Source organism: Triticum dicoccoides, unplaced genomic scaffold, assembly GCF_002162155.2.
Source record: "Triticum dicoccoides isolate Atlit2015 ecotype Zavitan unplaced genomic scaffold, WEW_v2.0 scaffold222969, whole genome shotgun sequence".
NCBI lineage: Eukaryota > Viridiplantae > Streptophyta > Magnoliopsida > Poales > Poaceae > Triticum > Triticum dicoccoides.
The window spans coordinates 1-2,747 of NW_021242809.1; the positions used below are offsets into that span (position 1 = coordinate 1).

At 43.6% G+C, this 2,747-nt stretch overlaps 1 protein-coding gene across 1 annotated transcript; it reads right to left on the reverse strand.

The window, feature by feature from the left end:
- Positions 1 to 659: 659 nt before the first annotated feature.
- LOC119345301 (mavicyanin-like) lies at positions 660 to 1,377 on the reverse strand. The gene has a single exon (XM_037615435.1). The coding sequence runs from the start codon at positions 1,309 to 1,311 to the stop codon at positions 796 to 798; it is 516 nt and encodes a 171-aa protein (XP_037471332.1). The 5' UTR covers positions 1,312 to 1,377; the 3' UTR covers positions 660 to 795.
- Between the last annotated feature and the right edge of the window lie 1,370 nt (positions 1,378 to 2,747).

Sequence of the window (2,747 nt, forward strand, 5' to 3'; positions counted from 1 at the left end):
CCTCCGGACTCGCTAGAGCCGGAGGAGGAGGAGTAGCAGAACGAGGAGGAAGAGGAGCAGCATCCGGTTCCAATGGAGGTGGCGGATCCGGCCGGAGGTGAAATGTTGTGCCGCGCCGCGTGGGCCATGACCTATCTATCCCTGGATGGATCACTTTTACCCAATGCCGCATGTATTTTTATAGTTCTGAACGATGGGGCTTAGAGTGGGGAGATTTTGGTCTCTCAGAGCATCGATAGTCATCGTTCTCCAGCCACAAGAACATAACAAGGAAGAATTCACTCCCGAAAAGCACCCATCACCCATTCCCATGGCTCTCTTTCCCCCGACGACGGTGATTGTCCCTTGCAACACCAGAAACATGAACATGTATGGCACTCCACGAGCAAAGGACATGATTTTTTGGCCAGACGATTTTGATCCAGTATGTTCGGGCGGGGGCCATCCGAATTGTTCTCCACCATTTGTGGCAGCTGGTTCTTTTGGGATAGTTCATTTACAATCGGGGCAGACTAATTGCATGTCTAATCTATGTGTATATCTTTCTGTAATGCAAGTTTAAGTTACAAAAGTCTGGGCTCTTACGGTTTAGAACGAACGTGTTTCAGGACAAGTGTTCTATAAGACTAAAATAATCATTTTTAACAAATCCTCCAAAATGAATCAGTAAAACGCAAAGCCCAAATACATCCAACATACACATAACTACTTGAGTATACACACAGATAATTGCTAGTAATAATTTCTTAACTAAACATAAAGTACACATGTGCCTGCGAATGTGGAGATGCACTCTCAAGCCATGAGGCCGACAACAGCAAGCAAAACGGCGAGGCCAAACCCGGTGGCCTCCACATTGGTGGCGGTGGAGACAGGTGTCGGCGGGGGCGCGTTGGTTGCACTTGGGCCGCTGGCCGGGGCAGGTGACGTAGAGGAGGAGCCTGGCATGACATCAATCTTAACCTTCATGCCGCCCGCACAATGACCAGGGAATCCGCAGATGAAGTAGCGGGTGCCGGTGGCGTTGAGGGTGACAACATCATTCCCGGAGTTGAGAGTGGTGACGGGGCTGGCGGTGCTACAAGAGTCGTAGTCTGCCTTGCTGACCTCGAGGACGTCGTGTGCCTGAGGGGAGTACTTGAAGACGATCTGGTCGTCGGTTTGGAAGTTCCTAGAGGACGCCCAAGTGCCGTAGTTGGTGCTGAGGTCCCATGCGCCGCCCGGCTCGCCCACGTTGTAGATTGCCGCAGACGCCGTGCTCAGGATGGCCATGGCAGCCATGGCGAGAAGAATGGTTCTCCTCGCAGCCATTGCGGTTGGAAATGGAAGAAGAGCTTGCAGAGGAGATTATAAGGCAGGTGATGTATTGATCCTTCAGCGGGAGAATGTGTTTGCTTGCTAGGCGGCTGTGCCGGGTCCTATTTATACTGTACAGGCTATGCCCGGGTGAGTTGGAGAAACGTGTGAGGTTGGTGGAAGCGTCGAGTGGGTGTACCTGCTGAATTTTGGACTTTGAATGTTGTGTAGATGGGAACACAAGCAAGCTACGCATGCAGCTGGTACGTACTTGGTCATCATAGACTGAGGATGTGAAGACTGGACTGTGCTCTTGGCCTGCTGACCATTTCACGCGTTCCTTTCCTTTTTCTTCGGTATCGACTCCGTCTATAGAAGACATGACGTAGAATATCACGATCCACATATCTAGATCCAAGTGTCCAAAGCATTATTTTTATAAAGCATTATTTATTTGGAATGATTTATTTATATGTACTAATTTAATATCAAGTACAAATGTTACATTTGGTCACTATAATGTTAACCTATATACCTAAATTAATAAGATCTAAATTTGTCATTATCACTACTCTTTTTTTTAAGCTCATTATCACTACTCTATTACATAGAAAATTAGGGGCCCTATTGATTTGGAAGCCATGTGCAGCCGAACACTCTGCATAGGTGCACGGTACAAACGTGCCGCTGGAGGCTTTTGCGTGCCTAGATTTGGATCACGGACACAAAGGACCACACACCAGTGTACCATCTATCCAAGAAAAGAACAGTGATCGTCGTCAGCTATAATAATATCTGTGGTCAATAATAGTTGCTCATGTTTCATAAGAAATATATATAGGTTTTGCTACACTGAGACCTTTTACGGACGATTTTCATATTGTGGACTGATTCTAGTAAAACAAGTATTTTCAAATACATGTGTTTGCTTTTTAAATGACATGTTAAAGTATCTCATAATGTAATTTTACACATGCGTAAAACACATCAATTGATGATGTTATTATTTCACTTGATGTTAAAGTATCAATTGATGATGTTATTATCTCATAATGTTAAAGTATCTCATAATGTATTATTTCACTTGATGATGTAATTTTGCAATCCAGGATGATGCACTGTGGGTCAATTGTACGGCTCAACTTGAGAGCTGAAAGCTCCATCTTACCAATTCTAAACTTGTTTTTTTTGGTGGATGTAATTCAAAGCTTGTTAACTTTACTGTATATGTTATGAAACTTTACTTCTTGATTAGAATATTGTAATTTTGTTGATCGTTTGCCTTTTAATTTGGAGGTTGTGACTTTTTTTGTCATTGAAACTTGAAAGATGCAAAATAAATCACTAAAAGGCTGCAATATAATTAGTTGTAACACAAAATTCACGTAGTGAAGATGATATATGTAATAAAGGAAGTTACAAGTTTTTCTTTTTTGAGACAAGAGAACTTC

Bases quoted from the DNA above. Each gene is read 5' to 3' on its own strand.
- LOC119345301 (XM_037615435.1), bottom strand. From the start codon at position 1,311: ATGGCTGCGAGGAGAACCATTCTTCTCGCCATGGCTGCCATGGCCATC.